The sequence below is a fragment of the Apus apus genome, chromosome 6, assembly GCF_020740795.1.
Source record: "Apus apus isolate bApuApu2 chromosome 6, bApuApu2.pri.cur, whole genome shotgun sequence".
In the NCBI taxonomy this organism is placed as follows: Eukaryota; Metazoa; Chordata; class Aves; order Apodiformes; family Apodidae; genus Apus; species Apus apus.
The window spans coordinates 11967296-11985760 of record NC_067287.1 but is presented as its reverse complement, the minus strand read 5'-3'; the positions used below and the strand labels follow the sequence as shown (position 1 = coordinate 11985760).

Below are 18465 nucleotides of genomic sequence, written 5' to 3'. Positions count from 1 at the left end.
TGCCAGGTCTCCTTTGGTGGACCTGTGCTCAGCTACTTCTAGGGCCAGAACCCAGAGCCTTCTCCAGGGACCCGGAGACTCCTGGCAGGTGGCACGTTGTCTGAACATCATTGTCACACAAAACCATGCTGGGCCTACACAGAACTTGGTGATTAACGGCAGCAGCTCCCAGTCTAACCTCTTCCAAAACACTCGTGTCATAGCCTGCAGCTCCCTCTCAAACCAGTTGCCAAAAGGCCGCTTCTTCTCTTTTGAAGAGCAGGTGTGCATTTACCTGATCTCCATCTCCATTGGTAGATATCCAGGTTTGGACCCCCCGATATTAAGTGTGTCACTTCTGTAAGCTACAGTATAAGTAACAAATCATGGTCACTTTTGGAAAAACTAAAATTACTTCAAAAAAATTTAACAACCACGCAACAAATGTTGGCAACAACAACATAAAAAATGAGAACCACAAATGCCCCTTTTTAAAAAACAATAATTAGAAATAGGGTTTTTCTCCCTCCCCTCTTCCCCTCCCTTTCTTTGCTTTTTGCAAGAATTACTATTACTCTTCCCACCAGCAAGCAGATGTCCCCCTCCCCCCAGATGAAAGCCCATTGCTATGCCAACCTTTACCTATGCACAAGGACAAAATCCCATTTTGGGGGATGCAATAATTTTATGAAGGTTCTCCTTTCTCCTTAGTCACCTGATTTATGTGAATTTGGCTAAGCAACATTTATGACAGGTTTTTTTCTACTAACACCTGGCTTAAATTTCTTATCTGTATCTGGGGCCTACAGTGGTCCTACATGGACCTGTACTGGTTGTCAGGCAGCGACATCACTCCCTTGATTAGGGAATCAACACTAAGCATGTTTGCTACAGCATCCTCATGATCAGGGCACAGCACCTTGAAAGAGGGTATGAGTGTCCCTTGTCTGGAGCAGAGAGATGGAGAGGCCTAATGCAACTAGATCTGGGACCTAACGGTTGTTCTGCCACGATCTCATGCTCCTGGGGGAACTGCTTCACCTCAGGTCCCTCATGAGACAGCCAGCTCACACCTGACCCAGAGCAAGGCGCAGGTTTCTGAAACACCCAGATCCATTAGCCTTACTTGACCCATCTAACTCCAGTCACCTAAACTTCAGGCATCTGGGCTCTGTTGGCAAGGTGAGGAGAAGTCTCCTTCCTGCACGAAGGCAGGTGCAGATGAAAATTGCCTTCTGGGAGAGTCCCTGTCCCCTGCAGCCCTGGTGGCAGAGGGGGAACCTGCCAACAGTGGGTGCCTGACTTTTAGGAGGCTACAGTTGGTTGAGTAGGGTCTCCATTTGTACAAGTGCTGGTGGCATAGTCAGGGCTTAGTCACATCCCAACTGTGACCACTGCAATGGTCAGAGCAACTGCTAGGCTCAAAGCAACAGACCACAGGCAGCACGTTTATCTCTAAATTTCATAGTAACTGAGGAAATTTACTGCATGGGGAGGGGGAGAGGAGGAGGAAGAAATGAAAATCCTAATCTGATAGCAGACTGACAGCTACAGATACCCTGTGAGCTGTAACTTTCATAAAAGACATTAGGTGGAAAGGCTTTCCTGTATTAAAAGTACCATGCCAAATAAATTTCCCATTGCTGAAGTACTGAATAACTTTTCTGGAAATAAGCACCACCTAAAACATTTCATGTGTGACAAGTGGAAGACCCAGCCTCCTCCTGGTCTGACAGTTATCCCTCCCTGCCTGGACTCTAAAATGAGCTCACAGCATGTCACTTGTAGGAACCAAGGAGAGAATGTCTATAGGCATGCTCAAAGTGACAAATATTTCCAAGGAACAAGAATCTGTGGCCTTCCATATGGAAGGAAGAAAAGAAATGTCATGCTTTGCTTCAGGTCACCCAAAGATATATTAAAATAGGGTGGGCAACAGACTGCTGCTTTGTGCTGGAGGCTGGGAATCAAGGAAGCCAGGCTCAGTCCTCTGCTGCTTGCTATGCTTCCTTGGGAAATCCAATTAATTATTCTCTGCTTCAGTGTCTTGAGACTCAGCATGATAAAAAATATTGAGATCCCCTGTAAAAATACACTTTGCTGAGTACTGCCAGTGAGTATTTGGGGGACCTGCTCTCTGGTGAACAACACAGGTGTTTGTACAGGCTGTGCACCATAACTGCTTATTCCTATCAGTGTCTCTAGCCCAGGAAACTAACTGCAGGCAGAGTGAACCCACAGCCAGTGGCTGCCACAGCAGGAGGAAGAGGCTGGTTCCCATTGCCACACTCCCTGGGCTCTCTTGAAGTTTGTCCAGCTTTTTGGGATGGTTAAGACATGCCAAATTACCACGTCTGAAATTTGGTGACATCAAAATCCTGGCTTGGAATGGCTCAGGACCATCTTGATCTGAGGACAAGAACCTCAGGACTCTACTTTTTTGGCTTTCAGTTGGAAAAATCTGTGTGAGTTTCAACATGTCCCATGGTGGTTAAACTAGCCCCTTACAGCAGACTTAGCATCTAATTAACATGATTTGCATTTTCTTCTCTCTCTTGTCTTATGTTCATATAACATTTAATAAGAAAAAAACCCACAACTACTCCTTTGCTTTTTTTGATGTTATTTTCCACGAAGGGCTTATATCTGAGGGAAATAATTTATGAAAATGTTTTCCTGGAATTTATAATGCAATTGGCTGCAAAGAATTTGTTTCTGGAATGGCTGCAATGGCAGTACAGTCCTAAATCAGCATGATCAATGTCTCCTGCCTTAACAGTGCCCCACACAAACTTATTGTCTGTCTCATTTTAATAAGCAGATTATTAGGTTCCGTGACACCAGGAATTGGTTGATATTTTGAAGCAGGGAAATTAGGCAGCAGTGAATCTGAGAGATGTACACACACATACTCATGCAGGCACTGCAGGAGCAGAGGTGTGCAGTTATACCTCTCTGGGTTGCTCTCAGGCTGCTTTACTCAGAGCTTTAACTCTTGCTCTTATCCTGCAGTTCTTCATGGTGACAGTACAGAGACTGTCAACCACTTCCCCAGTGGAAGATATTTCCCCAATGCTATATGCAGTCTTGATCAGAGCCTCCTGACAACTTGAACTCACTGGAGTTATTGTGGGGATGAAAGCAGCCTACTGTGCCCACAGTTGTTCCCACCAGTGTTTGTCAGTGCCAACAGGAAAGGCCAAGAGTCATCACCACCACACTACACTTGATTACAACAACTAACACAGACCAGACTCTTCCTCGCAGCCCAACTCCTACAAATGCCTCCTCACTTCAGCCACCTCTGAGCCAAGTCTCCAGTGTTCCAGTGGCCAAGAAGTGGTTGCTGAAGACAATGCCCAGAATGTCCTCTTGGAAGGGACAAACCCTTATTGCTTGTGCAGGGACTAATCTGTGGCTGCAGTGACTAAACTGACTAAAGCAGTGAGTACTAGAGCTCAGGCTGTCCTTAGTAAAGGTTTCAGAGGAAGGAAGAAAGACTTGCTTTTGCTGTCAGAGTCATCTGCATTACCTACCATCCTGCACCCTTCAGGGAGGTGTGTCAGTCACCTGAGCACACACCAGACCTTATGGATGACAATTTTCCTGATACTCAATATGCATTTTTCCCTTCTTGTTGTCTGTTCCCTCCCTTATCAAACACTAACACCTCCTCCTACCTGTAGCTACAGCCTCTGAGGACTGTCTGTTGAAGGATCAGAAAAGATCAAAAGTCTGATCAATGTCTACTGCTTAAAAATCACTTGGTGCAAAAACTCTGTGCTGTAACCCACAATGTATTTCAAACACTGAGGGGAAAGTATTTCAGGCCCTCATTTTGGTCCTAACCTGCCTTGAGAAGAAAGAAGCTTCTGGTATTTGTGCAAACATAACATTCCCCATGCAAAAGTGAGGCCAGACCCTGAGCTAATATGAAAACCTGTGGGATGTGCTTAGAAGTGCTCCATTCAACTAATAACCAGAAGCTCAACACGCATCAATCAAATACTTTTACCTGCTTCCTCCCTTCTAGTATGAGCCATGCCATCATCCTGGCATATTTAATAGCATTTGATTCTTCTGGTCTGTTAATCCTTAACCTCAATTCACAAACCTGTTAGTAGAAGGTAAGCCACCAGCACACACTAACCCAACTAACTGGATCACCCAAAAGCAGGTGTGACTTCCACTGCTTTCTTTAAAAGACCCTTTATTATCTTGCATTGGCATATGACTAATACATAAAAGAAATTCCCTGACTCAAAACCTCTGCTTTGTCAAGCAGGGATGTTCTCAGATGGACATGGTTTTAAGAGCATGTAAAACAGCAGCAGTTTTCTCCATTGTCTGTGATCTGTCAACTAATCAAAAGATTCAATCTTGTTGCCAGTGAATTGCATGTCTATGCCAAGCACAACGAAATCCTGAGCATTTCAATACTTACAGAAATATAGAAACAATCTGTTATCACTCTTGCTATTGTTTTAGCAACTAGAACTAGAGGAGGCTAAGGGGAAAGTTGAGAGCTGTCCCTGGTGTGTTCTGCTCTGCCCCCTGGCATTTATACCGCAGGCAAAACACTGACACACACTCACAGGCTGTTTTTCCCAAGGTAGAGCCAAGCATCAGATGTGTTAAACATGATTGCACTGTGCCATATGCAGACATTTAATTTTATTCAGCCTTCTCCATCGATATTTTTAGCCTAAGTCATCATTCAGATTTTCCATTTGTTACTTTTTCTCCAGCAATGCCTTGCTGCTACTCCCCCAAATTCTGCCTCTGCTCCAAATCATTAAGTCATAATCCACTGACCTACTTGCTTACATTCTCCCAGATGCATCAAAACATCTACAGGAGTAACAGTATGGGGCTTTCAGCACCACTCCCATCCTACAGCTGCATGTACAAGCTTTATAAACATTTCTTACACACATAAACAGATAAATGTTTTAATTGTCAATAAACAATCACAAAAATTTCAAAACTTGATTTTAAAGGGGATGAATATGTCCCTACCCCCAAGTAAAAGGAATTCCATATAGTTTTCAAGAAGCTAAAGTGAAAGGGAGGCTTCTAAAAGCATTTAATACACATGCAACTAATACCAAAATAAGGGTGTCACAGGGACCAAGGACAATTTCTCCCTGCTTCACAGCTTCTCTACTATTTCTCTGTCGACAAGGGTTCTTTCAGTTCTTCCACCTCACACTCATGTCACTTTCCTCTTTAAAAAGGTACAAAGAAATAAAAAATTGAGTGACCTTCCTGGGCAGCTTCAAACCACTTTGTCTAGCATTTATGGCTAAGTTATCACCACTCTAATCTCTGAAGAGGCTGAAGAACACATCTTTCCAATGGGCATATCTCATCAGAGATGTGTCCATCTGTGCCAGGAGTGACTGCATAGCTGGAAGTTTCCACCTTGTAAGTTGTTTGTGGTGTTGAACATCCTGGTGTACTACAAAGAAAAACTTCCCTTTTCCTTCCTCACAAAATGAGCACAGGCACTAAGGAACTATGGATAACAACTCCAATCACTGCTGACCCTGGTAGCACTGCGGACATAGGCAGAGGTCTAAAATCAGGGTCCAGGTAAGAGGCAGCAACTTTGCAGTCAACCCATTCCTCTTAGCAAAATCCAAATGAAGCCCTTGTGCACCCTGCATCCTGCCTCTGCAAAAATCAGGAACAAAATTCCCACTGAGCTCAGTCACATAATTATTCCTAAAAGAATTAAAATAGCATTTCCAGTTTTCATTGGAACAGCAGCCAAAGACTTTCTGTAGCACCAGTGGGATGGCCATCACTCCCCCTCAACCCCCCAAGAAAATGCCTGTCCCATGCAGATCAGCTGTTGTATGGAGCTAGTCATGCCTTCTTGTCACTTTTTGTGTTCTAGGAACATTAGCCAAATGACTTAGGGTTGTGGAAAGATATTCATATTATGAAACATTTCCTACAGCTTGACATCTCTGGAAGTACCGAGGCAGAGATCTCAGAATTAAAATTAACCAGTAAATTTGGAAAGAATTAGCATAATAATTACATTTCAACAAAATAAACCTTACAACTAAAATAACCTCTTTTGGCAATAATTGACACCAGGGAAACCAATGACGTCTGGCCCACCCACATGCTCCCTTTCTTCTGACCCACTGGGTGCCACAGCACTGCTGTGCCTCTCGAGCTGTGCTTTACAAATGACCCCAGAAGGACAGAAAGTTGCCAGAAAGACCTTATGAGACCCATGTACTTGCTGCAAGCTAAAGGTGATTTTTAAGACTTTAATGATTCTTCTTTCCAATCTTTCATGAAAATTTGCTTAGTGTCTCACACTGAACAATCTCACCTGATGCTTTTATAAAATCTCTTGAGCTCTGCCTGCAGTCAGAGGTAGCAGTGGCCAGGGTTTAGATGCTGAGGTTTTTCTGATGAATTCAATAAGGCTGTTTGCAGGATTTACAGTGAAGTGTAGATGTACAGATGAGGAGTCTATTTTCAGCATAAGAAGGTTTTTCCTCTCAAAAAGAGATTAAAAAAAACATCCCACTGGGGCACTAAACTTATGCTTGCATGTCCTTTTTGGATGGAAGTTTACCATATTTTTAGGCTGGAAATTCTTTGTTCACTGTTATTGGTAAATAAATTAAACAACCCTCAAATGACAGCAGCATCTGTAGATGTGCTCAAGTTAACAATTGAACTAATATTCAGTTATAAGAAAATGAATAGCTACAGTTTTCTATAGCTGTTTGAAAATAGCTACTTTATCCTTAGGATGGAGTGAGGTTACATTATTGCCATTTTAACTTATAAAAAACCTTCAGAGTAGGCAACATAAAGGACCATTGTAAGAAAGGTGCTTTGGCACATCTCTGCCTTTAAGTACATGAGTAAGATGACAAAGCAAACTGTATGAAATAGTAAGGCAAATTGAAATGAATGCCTGCTCAGAGCTAAATCCAGGTTTAAGTATTTTTCTGAACAAGAAACTAAAGTCCAAGGAGTTGATGGAAATCTTCCTACTGCCAAGTGCAGGTGTCTAGCCTAAAGCTTGCTATGTACCCCTGGCTTGCCAGTAACTTGGTGCTGGCAACACCCATGACGTGGCATCCAGACACAAAAGAGGAATTCAGGGCTGCCTCAGGCTGCTTCCCAAGACAGCTGCTGCACAGGATATACCAGACATGATCTCAGCTGTGTGGGAAGGTGTAAACTGTCTCCTTGCTGCACTACTATGCTTCAGCGTGTGCCCTTCCTGGGTCCCTCACATATACTCTAGTGCTACTACAGGGGCTCCTGAGTTGAGCTACGGCACCAGCCCATTCGCACGCCCTAGTACACAGATTAACTCCCCACAGGTACAATCACTGCCTTCTAAAACTAAGGGTAGTAATCTGCACTGGGTGCAGATGATCATCTAGAGAAACTGGGCTAGACTTGGCTTCCCGTGGTGGTCACCAGCAAGGCCACAGTGACCAGCTATGCAGTCACAGTCTGAGGAAGGCTGTGGGTCTGTCCGGGGAGGGCAGTTCTCATGGTCTCGTTGCTGTTACTTTGGATCAAGCAGCCCTGAGTTTTCAGATGGCCTCAATGCTGCTTATTCTGGTGAATTACCAACAGAAGTCATGCAGCCTGATGCCAGCCCACAGTGCTACATTTAGACTGAGAATTGCAAAGGTGAAACAGCAGTGGTTCAAAAAAAAAAAAAAAGTAGTAAAAATAGAAATAAAAGTAAAAACTGGCTTAATTTGCCATCTGCTAACTCTGTTCAGTCTCTTATAGTCTTACTGCTTTCCAAATATCTCCCACCCTCTAAATAGCTGCTTTTTTATTATTTTCCTCTAGACTGCTTTGTTTTCTCCCCATGCTGTACCTCACCTTGTTATTTCCTCTCTACATTTTTACCCTCCTCGGCTTGGTTTCCAGTATTTCTACACCAATGCCTGTTTTTTTTACACACCTCCCAGTTTAATATCTTCTGCTAGCTTAATTAACACACTGCACCCTCTCCAAGCTCATTAATTAAGATATTAAATAAAGCCAAAACTTGCATTACTACTTGTGGTGCCCCACACAAATCCTCCTCACAGCCCCGTATGTTTCCATTAACTGTTGCCATTAGCCAGGTTTCAGTCTCTGCAGCAGCCTTCCTGTCCAAGCAAATCTCTACTTCCATGTCACAAGATTATATAAGACACCAATACCATCCTCATTTCTTTAGGTGTACAGACCTGTGAAGCTACATTTTTAACCAGCTGAGGATTTGCTCTTATGCAGCTCAGTCTTGTGCTTTTCCCTCACCCACTAATGCTGAAACTCTGTGTGGAAAGCGACGGTGTTTGATTTCTTCCTGCTCAGCATCACAGCCCAGGCTCAGCTGTCAGTTCAGCCCAGACACCTTTCATTTTATCAGGGTATGTGACATGTTGCCTCTCACATATTATTCAGATTTGCCTGCATATTAATGCTGACACAGATTTGTTTCAATGAGTTTCCATGGCTGTAACTGAAAGCACAGTCGAGTCAATCCCATTTGTTTCTCCAGTTTGGCCCCAGCTCTGCTGAATTTTGAAGACCAAGTGGGATTTAACACCTCACTGATATGTTGTTGAATGGGGAAGGTCCAGGCATACTCTATTGGTTGTGGGCCTGTATGATGACAGACAGATTTTCTTACCCCAAATCCAACTGGCATTTCCCATACGGACTTACAAGAGCTACTTGTGTGACTTTAGTGCACTGGACTTTGCGTAGCTTGACAGTGACTCAATTAGCTGGAAGTAAATTGGCCTGCCTTCTTACAAATGCTTTTGCATTACTTTTGCATTTCATGGCAATGGGGGTTTGCCCAAGACCCAGGACATTTATAAAGGTAATTGGAGCTGTTCATTAGCTGGTTCTCACAGACTCTGGGACACAGTTCAGCTAGAGTCCTTCATCTGCAGATTTTCAGTTCCTTCCTTTATCCACATGCTTTGTGCTAAATCTCAGGACGATTTGAGAGATGACTTAATGAGGATTCCCCTAGTTATAGGGGAATACAGGCAGAGCTACTCCTGCTTACCATATGCCAAACTTCTCATGCATGTATCAGTGATGCCCCATTGAAAGGTGGCAATGGGTGTAGTGTTGCTGCAGCCTGTGTGGTGGCAGCAGCCAGCACATCCCGAGCAGCCCTGAGCTCTTAACTGCTCTTCAGGACAGGGTGATCATGGCTCAGGAAAAAAAGAAACAACAAAACAGCTCAGGTAATTTGTCTGTCCTCTCTCAGAGCTGCCACACACATTCTGCACATTGAACTCTAGTTCTGAATACTGACACAGCTATCTTTATTTTGTGCATATGTAGCAAGATTTCTTTATAATTCTGCTTAAAAATCCACCACTTGCTAGTGGAGCTATTCTAGATGAACAATGAGGCAGTTCCCCTCCAAGTTAACCAAAAAGGTTTCATGTTTTCTAGTATTTACTGATTGTCTAATATTATCCTCTCCTTCTATTTCTGCCTCTTCCATGGCTCCTTTTAAATTCTTCTGCAAACACATAATTAATTCCTCTTGCACATTTTGGTGGCACTGAGGATTTCCCAGTTCAGCTAATGAGTACAACACTGCCAGTCAGAGCTTCGTAGAGACAAGGAGGGAAGAACCACTTGAAGTACCTGGACCAAGGGGGAACCATTAACTTTCAGCAAATCAGGCTAGGGTATATTTGAAATATTCCTCTTCTGACCAGTAGAGGGAAGTCATGTAAATACACAGCAGTCTGTGCAGTGCAATTTTATTCCCATTCCTGCAGCTTTTCTTTGGTTAATTCTCCTTCTTCTAGCACAGGACCAGGGGGAGGGGTTGGGAAGATACATGTCAACTCCAGAGAAATTAGGAATGGCAAAAATTGCAAGGAAAAGGTATTATCAGTTATTAGATCAACTAGTGTAGCTGGAAAAATCAGATAAATGTTTCAACACATCTGCCTGTCTTCAGGTCTGAAAGGCAGCACACATGTTCAAAAAACCTGTTAGTTTTTTCCAATTATACTCATTGATGTCATTGAAACCAAATGAAAACTTGTCTACCTACAAACCTGTCTTGCCTGTGTCCACAGATTGCCACAGCAGCAGTAACATGACCCCAAAGAAAGGCTAGTGTCAGCATCCAGGATGGCTAGCCTAGTCTGTAAGAAGACAGAGCATGGACCATATCCCTGAACATGGTGTAGAGGAGATATGCTTGGTTGTACAAGGAGGATGTGAGAAGGCTGAGTCACTAGAGGAAAACTTGACAAAATCAATATGAAGCATCTACCTCAGTGTGACTTAAAACTTCTCAAGATGGCTTAAAGAGAAGACAATAAGTCATCCCAAAATCTGGACTCTCTAAAAGAGGTGGGAGCAAAGAAGCAATGTGGATTCCAGCCCTACAGTGAGCAGCAACAGCTCTGCTAAGTAATGAAGGGTTTGCAAGAGGAGCAGATGCAGTGGAGACCAATTTCTACTGGGCACCATTGTGAGCAGCTGCTTAGCTTCCCAAAGGGAGCAGGAGCAAGGAAACATTCAGATCTGAATTGGCAGCTTCCCCTGCTCTTAAATAATGCATCTATGAGAGGGAGATATCTATGACTTGCACACAGCAACCCACTGAGCCACTGCTGCCATGGGTGAGGACACCTCCAAGAGCTGCACATCACTCCTCAGGCACAGTCATCCTGGGACAGCCACACCTCCAGGCATGCTTGACTGCTCAATTTGTCTCGGCCCAATGATATAAAGGGGAGAAAAGACACTAATAGATTTTGACTGAGACGCACCACTTAATCCTTTTTTCTCCATCAGTAAGCTCTCTTGCTTTCCCTTTCTAGCAGGCATTATGTAAATTGAGGGTCCCCTGAAGTGATATTTGCAACTGCAGGATCATACAAGAAAGGGCACAATGCTCCTTTGCCAATGCAACCCCCTGCCCCTACTATTCTTTTTTCAAATAATATGATACTCACGGTAAGTACTAAAAATATGTACTCTACCATTCAAGCACTTAATGTTCTTAAATGCCACTTTGTTCAGGTGAAATAGTCCTTGTTAAACATGAAATTCACTGGGAACAAAATTTATGTTGCAATCTGATTTACTATATTTTTATATATTTATTTTTTCCTCCAGCTGATTACATCAGCTAAATCTCTCTCTAAAGCACCATGCAGCTAAATCAAATAGTCAAGGGAGGCTGCTGATAGCTTATTAATGATGTTGGGTATCATCAACTGCTGCCTTATGTCTGAACTTCACAGACACTTCCTGGGGCTCGGATGATGCCCAGTGAAAGGGTCACTGGGAAAGAGCAAAAGCTTGTATCACATTGCTATCAGTGTACATGCTGTGATCACGGCAAATGGATGAGTTTGGTAATTTTAGTAGAAGTAGCAGCAAACCAAATTAAGTGATAAGACACTGAAGCCCTAAGCTTTCCATGGCAGAGAGAAACAAACATCCTCAGAGACCAAGGATTACTTAGACAAAGATTACTCTGGGGCACTTTACAGTAGTTAAAGCTTACTTAAACTTGAACCACTGGCTGTGTCTCTGCTATGAAAAAGGTTGATTTTCAAAAGCAATTAATGAGCATCACCAAGACAGAGACATTTAAAATACATACAGGGATCCACTTTCCTATGCCCTGAGTTTTCTCTGTTTTTGTAATGTTGAAAGCCACACCAAACAAACAGCCTGGTGTTTTATTCAGAATTCTTTTTTCACAGACAGAATTGGTTGCTGTTTCAGAACCTTCCACGTTGGTATTTTATTGCCATGAACTATTTGGGATTAGTAATATACTATGGATCACACTGCCAGGAGTCCTTCACATGGGGTGTCTGCTCTGTGCCATTATTTGATTCTCAACAGTGTTGTTCTCACTTTATTAAAAAAGTATGCATTAATTTATACAGACTCACAAGTGATCTACTGAATATTCCCCCCATTTTCTGCTAGCTGCATTTATATTTGCTGTATAATTTTGGGCAAACTAAGGACTCCCAGTCCTACTCTAGTTAATTTATATTGTTTTGGTGTTCTAGAAACTTCATATATCAGCTGATACATCAATTATTTAGCTTCCCTCTTTCATTACTATATCCTGCAATCTCACTCAATTCTCACCTCATCTTCCACCACAATAAATTTGCTCATCAACATAAATGACTGTTTTGTTTGAGCATAACTTCAGTGTTTGGCCCTTAGCTTCTGTGAGAGCAGCTGTGATACCCAGAGCAGATGCAGTGCTCAGGTGCTTCCTTAGCTTATTTGAGGCATCAGTACAGAAAGAGTCTGCGTGACTCATGACTACGGATGTGTTTAAGGAAGGAAGGACAGGGAGGTCTGTCCAGCACAATTGAGAAGAAAATCTGCAAAATCATCATCATAACCATCCTGTAAACCTACATTTCTCACCAATCCCATCTGGCCTGGTCCAAAGGCCATCAGATTTTGGATTTGGACCAATGTGCAGACACCTTTGGCTGTTTAAAACCCACGTAGAATAAAAAGTTGGCTCTGTTTATTGGCAGAGGATTTAGCAATAGGAAGAGGTTCAGTCCAAACCCTTTCTCCATGTGTAGCTGTTCCAAGAGCTTCTAATACACAAGGGCTTATCCTTGACCCTACATCCTCCTGCTTCTACTGCAGGATCATCTGGCTTTCCATCAGCAGGACACTAATAAGTAACTCATGAGTAAGTCACTGAGTAGCTGAAGCAAGATATTAAAAAAGAGGATCTCCTCTCTGCTTTGACAGCCAGTTATTAACTAATTGGCATGGCGGTACAGGGAAGGTTGCAGGTGGTTCTGTAACCCATCATGCCAAAATGTGAAGAGCAGATAATTTTTCTTTCATTATGCTCTTGTTCTGCACAGTCTTCAATATTGTCAGAGTGCTGTATGAACTTTAACCAATTAATGAAACATGAACTGCTTATTAGGTGACCCAAAAGGTCTCTCCCCTACGATCTATGAATAACAAATCAAAATCAACACGCTGGTGATAAATGCATATGCATGAAATCTTTCAAGACACCATGGCTAAAATAGCTAATAATAAACATTCAGTGTTCTCGAGAAAGCAAAACAGGAAGGGAATACAAACCAGCAAAAAGAAAGCACTCCTCTGCTAATCACTTCCTAGGCAAGGTAGCAGCAGCTAAATGATCAATAGGTGACCACTACGTATGATGCTTACATCTGATCTGCATTACTGCATTGCTGTGCTGAAGTGTCCAACAAGGCTCATATCAGCTAGCACTTCCTTCATTAAGATTTGCCTTCATATAAAATTCACCTTGATTTATGAGTTTGCATTCAGTGCTGTAAATTTGAATGAGACACTGCCAAAATTTCTACTGTGTTCACCTGCTGGTTGGAGAGCAGAGATATTTCAAGATGAAAACAAACTAAAGATGCTTGCAGAAGGCTTATTATTATCAAAGAATGGAAAATAATAGAGTTGTGCATATGCTCAGCCTTCTGCTACCATCAAGTCACTGTGTATTATAGTTATCTGTTATTGAAAACTAGTCTACACACCATGTATTTCCTTAATCATGGATTTATTAACTCTTTCACACACAAAACCCCACAATGATTATTTTGCTTTCATTACCTAAAAAAATGTTGGGTCAAGTTTTCTTGGAGTCTGCTGAACAGAAACTTACTTGGGTTTAGAATCTGGAATTTCAGGTGTTTTCACTTACTTTCATACATACACATTTTAAATTCAAATGGGCCTATATCCAAGTTCAGCCCAACCCTCATTCTCCAGAAGGTGAATTTTAGCTCCTCCATCATTCGAATGTTAATTGTGTAGCATCACAATAAAATCACACATGCTCCTTGAAAGCATGAAAAACTCCCTCCTGACCCTTAGAAAAATCTGCCACTGATTCCTAAATATAAAGCTGGCTAGTAATTTCTGTAAGTAATTACACAGCACAGAGCACACAGAGCCTTCCTCTTGCTGCACTAACATTATATTCTTCAAGGAAACACAGAAGTGGCAAATTTGTAGTATTAAATGAGACATTTTCAGGCAAGAGTTTAAGAAAGGAGGGATAACAGAGAAGATGAACATAAGGAAACATTTAACTAGAATAGAGAAAAGGGGCTTCACCTAATAAACAGATTTTACCCTTTCTGTAAATCTCTCTGCCTCATTCACCACGCTGAAAGGGTATGAATTTCAGTTCTTCTTAGTAAGTAGCCCCTTGCTCCTAAACATTTAGTTTTGGTCTGTCCAATGACTGCAGATTTATGCACTTGAACTCTTTCACTTCCTAACATTCTATAAATAAGCCCCATCTGGTCTATCTCTCATTGTGTCCAAGTTCCTTCTCCCCCAGCCTAACTTATACAGTCCCAGTTAGCTAACACTTTACTTTAAATAAACTAGACTTTTCAAAACTTGATCTAATGCTTAGGCTCTTTATGTCCCTTGAAAGAAGACTCTAACAGCTGCTCACTGTTACTACACACGAGATCAAGTATTCAGAGATGGATCTATCAAAGAGGTCAGCTCCCTCCTGATACTACATTAACTAATCTGCTGCTATTTTAAACTTTCCCTAGCTTTGTTATTACTTCTACTCCACTGCACCACTCAGCATAGACATACTGCATTTCATAATCCATTTACCCAACTGATCAAGGTCTTTCTGTGAACAACTTCATCCCTCTAAATTGTAACCACTCCTATTTTAGCATCACCTGATAACACATGATCGCACAATATAAATCATGAAGAAAATGTCCACACAAAGCCACCCCTGTAACTACCTGCTTTTGGCCACAAAAATAAACTTCTCCCTTTTTCGTTGTCTGCTGTGTAAGAAACAAGGGAATACTCTTTCTTATCTCTTTTTTCATGCAAACCTTTCTCATCTGGGTCTTCTGATTGACTTTGCCACAACTACTAGCACAACTGAAAGGATTACTTTCATAGTTGGAAGCTTACAGGATTAGGTCCCAGTTCTTTACCTGTCTTAATAATTTATTACCTAGCCTCTATATGCAGAGTGTGTAGAATAATACATCCCGTGAAACTTTGTTAAAAGCCTCTGAAAATCCCAATACGTCTGCTGCTTCCCTTCTATCTAGATCAATATTTATTTAATTTTAAAAAAGGAATCCAATTTGCTTGACATGATTTACTTTCCACAAATCCATGCTGACTCACACGATTCTGCTGCACCCTTAGCAAACTGTATGCAACCATAGCCTTCCTAGCAGGAAAAGTATTTTTGAGACTGCATTTATAGGCAGCAGGATGCTCTTAGGAGCTGCCATGCCCAACAAAAGAAATCCAAGCACATGCTTATTCTCAAACTGATCTGTTATTTTCCAGCTCAAACTGTGTTCCCTTAAAACACCAAGACAACGTTGTCTCTTTTCAGATGATTTGATGCAAGCTCCTAGTTCTGATGTGCATGCACATTGCAAATCATGGCCATGTATCAGGAGTCATCCTGTGCCCAGCATCATAAAACCCCTGTGTAGAAACAGTCCCCAACAGCCAGGGAGTTTAAACTATGGCAACAGTCCCACCGTTGATCTTATTGTTGGGTCTCAGTTAGAAGCTGGGCCAGATCAGCAGAAACAGACAATCAAAATGTCAACAGCACACAGCTACACAAAGAACAAGCAGCTGCAGTGCTTCCTTCTGTTTTGTGTTCATGACCCAAATAATGCTCCACACTGTTCAAGTGACCTCAGGCAGGCTGTTCCTCCCGTGGTGACATCAAGCCCCTTCACCCATCCCACTGCTCACTTCTCTGATTCCACACTTCACCAGAAGATTGATGCTCAAATACTATGATGCGCTCGCTACTCTCCCAGCGTGTTGTCCCTTGCACCCTGGGTCCTATCTGCTCAGATAATGGCTGGTGTTCTCTTTAGCAAGCAGACATGTCAACAGAGTATGCCACTCATCTTCCCCTAAGGCTTCAGCTCCCAACTCTGCTGCAATCATTGAATTCTGCATGGCTGCCTGGGGTAAGTTCTGTCCAGTACTGATAGAGGGGGCAGAACCCTCTGCTTCCTCATTCCCTCCAATTTGGCAGATCCCAAAGCATTTCCAGAATCTCATCCTACCAATAAGCATTTTCCCAGTTCTTTGTCTAATGAATTTTCCATTTTTATTCTTCCTCCCCTCCATTTCCTCTTACCACGCACTAGCAATGCACGGAACTGAGCTCTTACTGATTTCTTAGCAGACAACTTGTGTAGGTACAATAGTCAAAAGGGGCTGGAGTATCTTAGTATGTACTTGCCAGACTGGCATTCATCAGGACTGTGAAACAGAACAAAATCCCATTGCAGTAATGGGTCTTTTTAACCACTTTGTGACAGTATGGCTAAATACCCCTCCAACCCCATGTGTCATGCCAACAGCTGGGCACAGAAACACAAACGTATCCAATTCCAACCACAACATAAATACAGATTTTTTTTTCCCAGTAGTATCAAACAGTTTGTGGTGCTTCTCATCAAGTACCCTACCTTGAACTCCATAGGGGTGTACTTCTCATTCTTGGGTGTTGTGTTGCCCTTGTAATGGAGATGATTGGGAGTGGTTGGGTGGATAACAGTCGACTCCTGGGACTGCCTCTGACAACGCTGGCAGTACACGTAAATCACAAATGTCAGGAGGCTAGAGCCAAAGAAACAGGAGACTCCAGTGGCAATCAGATGGATGAGACTAAAACCTGCAAGGGAAATGACAAGACATGCTAATTTTTAAGACGAGCCTTTTTCCCTCTCCCGACAAGACCACAGGTGCAAATCAGAGCTCTGACATCTCAGGATCGACATTAATAAGCTGTTGAAGCCAGAGTCTTATGTTCTAACATAAACTGACATAATCTCCCTGCAAATCAGTCTCCCCACTGCAGCTCTGCCTTGTGCAGTTTAACAGGTTCATGCATTGTTTTCTCAAAGCTCCCTGCCCGTTTCTCCTCTCCCCCTCTATTGATATTGAAACTAAACATTATGTTAAGCTGACAGCTAAAGAAATGAGCCATACAAAAAATGCACATTAATGAATTCCAAAGCATGTGCGTGTCATAGAAATAAGGGGATAAAAATGCCCAGTGTTTCTCTGAAGGGGAAGGAAGGGAAGGAAAACCATTTTTGTCAGCTGCCCAAAATGCCTGTGGGACCGTGTGTGAGGTGGGGGGATACACATTCTTCCCCTGTGTAATCCAAGTGTGCTCAGCTTTCTTGCTTATTCATGGGGCAGCACCGCCTATGCCATGTCTGCACCACCTCTGAGGTGTATTTGTACTGCTAAGTGACACAGGGGTCCTCAGAAGAACGGGAAAAATAAAGTGGAAAAAGGAAAGCAGAGAACTCCTTGAAAAACATTTCTGTGATGGCTTTTTTCCACAAACTGCAAAGACAGAAAGCCAGTGGCAGGCAGGTGCCGGTGGGGTAGCTACAGTGTAAATATTTCAAACACAAAAGATCTTGGAGTATAAAAGCCTTCTACAGAGATCTCTCCATGTGGGATTGCAGCAGCACCCTTCAGGCACAGGCTGACCCTCTGGAAGGAGCTGTAGTTGTGCATCCCACGCACTGGGAGGCACCTAACTCACAGCCCTGGCTGGTGGGGGGAAGACAAAGTCAAGCAGTACTCCTATTCCTCCCTCACCTCAGAGAGTCTCAAACACTATGGTATAACCAAGCACCAACAGATCTCCACTGACAACAGAACAAACAGTAACGACCTTTACAGCCATCAATTTAACGAAGCAACCAGAAGCAATCTTGGGTGGCAAAACTTTATGAACCTGTTGTCTTTTGCTATGTGCAGGGGAGAAGCTACAGAAAAAGAATCAGCAATGATGACTCCAAATGCAACTGCCTGTGCTCTGTCATCTGTCAAAGTAACAGGGCCATAGTGCCTGGGGGAGGACCTCTGACTGATGGCCCTCCAGGGCAGCTGTCCTAGGGGACAGCCACGCTGGTCAGTGGCAACGGCAGCCATAAAATTCCCATAATACTTTAAATAGCCAATTCATTTGGACAGACTGCTGTGTTGACTTGACTTCATGCAGAGAAATGGAGGGACTACTCAGAGAGTGGCTTTAAACGAAGCTCATTCTTAGTCTGGTCACGGTGTGCATTTTTTTGGTGCCATCTTACATTTTAACTGATACGCTTTTCAAATAGAGAATTCTGCCCATTAGTCTGCAGCTCTCCTCTAATCTTTAGTTAAAAAATATTCTCCTGAGTTTAAAAGGAACACTGCCAATAGAGTTTTACAGCAAAGTAGTGCACTTCAATCATAATTACAGTAAGGAACATACAGAATTTATTAGACTGACAAGCTACATTTATTTTTTAAACCACACTATAAAATTCTACTGCAAGATTATCACTTTCTATTGTGTTTTGGATGATGGTCCAAAAAAATAGCAAAAAGATGATAATTTCCTACTAAATG

At 42.5% G+C, this 18465-nt stretch overlaps 1 protein-coding gene across 6 annotated transcripts in view; it reads right to left on the bottom strand.

Moving 5' to 3' along the window:
- The window catches only part of SEMA5B (semaphorin 5B), a 274876-nt gene that overhangs the window by 6488 nt on the left and 249923 nt on the right, over window positions 1-18465 (bottom strand). For 5 of the 6 annotated variants that reach the window (XR_007889922.1, XM_051623688.1, XM_051623689.1 and 2 more), the window contains one exon: window positions 16521-16726. Coding sequence is in view for 5 of the 6 variants with exons in the window: in XM_051623688.1 (XP_051479648.1) it covers window positions 16521-16726 (206 nt within the window). In the remaining variant the exon portion in view is untranslated. Of the gene's footprint in view, window positions 1-274; window positions 345-16520; window positions 16727-18465 lie in introns of all 6 variants that reach the window. The other variant, XM_051623690.1, reaches the window with a different exon arrangement.